This window comes from Nanorana parkeri, unplaced genomic scaffold (genome assembly GCF_000935625.1).
Source record: "Nanorana parkeri isolate BGI_ZX_2015 unplaced genomic scaffold, ASM93562v1 scaffold1170, whole genome shotgun sequence".
Taxonomy (NCBI): domain Eukaryota; kingdom Metazoa; phylum Chordata; class Amphibia; order Anura; family Dicroglossidae; genus Nanorana; species Nanorana parkeri.
The window spans coordinates 316,119-317,065 of NW_017307438.1; the positions used below are offsets into that span (position 1 = coordinate 316,119).

General features: G+C 49.6%; 1 protein-coding gene across 1 annotated transcript in view; it reads left to right on the forward strand.

Moving 5' to 3' along the window:
- Positions 1 to 947, forward strand: part of GRAMD1A (GRAM domain containing 1A) — an 89,945-nt gene that overhangs the window by 56,895 nt on the left and 32,103 nt on the right. Inside the window, 1 exon segment of the mRNA XM_018568316.1 lies at positions 1 to 76. This exon segment is cut by the window's left edge and continues 28 nt beyond it. Within this exon segment, the coding sequence (XP_018423818.1) occupies positions 1 to 76 (76 nt within the window).

Here is a 947-nt window from a genome sequence, read left to right on the forward strand (position 1 = left end):
CCTCCTCCAGGGAAGACTCTACTTATCGGAGAATTGGATCTGTTTCTATAGCAATATTTTCCGCTGGGAAACCACGGTGAGTGCGCCCCTCCCGACGCGTTTCACCTTGCTGGGGTTTTGCTAAAAGTGCGTAGGCACAGCTGTGAAAACCGCCGAGCGACTTGCGGGAGTGTCAAGCAAAGTGTAACGGCGGAATAAATTCTGGCTGAGCTGATCCGGGGAGTGTGTTAGGTGATCATAGGAAGGTTTTGCCTTTAAATAAAAAGGATATAGCTAGGAAGGGTAAGACCCAGGGGCGTGGCTACAAATTCTGGGGCCCCATAGCCAATATTGATGGGGGGGGGCCCCCATGGCTAACTCTCTCTATAGCAGATCGCAGTGTCCACTGTGCCAATACATTGATATGTGAACCCAAAACTATCAAAGATTACATTAGAAGAGCAAACTGGAATCACATTTACTTTGACATAATATAATTATGTACCTTTATGGTCTGGCGAGGGTCACATGACCGCACAGCCTCCCTTTGCGTCCTTCTTTCCCATAGTTGGGAGGCGTGTCTTTATAGCAAGTGGGCGGGCAGAGTATGACATCCCAGGCAGGTGCAGTTTTGACAACGAGGTTCCAGCTGGGAGCTGCTGTCAATCAACACCGATGGGCTGGACAGAGGCGGGGCTACAAAGCTGACTATGAGAGATACTGGCACACCGTGCGTTGGCAGGGGATCCTTCTAGAAGGCTGACCATCACCACGCCAGCACAGTCCTGCTTCCCTGTTGGCTGCGGTCAGATATATATATATAATATATATATATAGAGAGAGAGAGAGAGAGATATGGCAGATGGGCAGAGAGAGATAGAGAGATGGCAGGCAGGCAGATAGATGAGAGAGAGAGATATGGCAGATGGGCAGAGAGAGAGAGAGAGAGAGAGAGAGAGAGAGAGAGA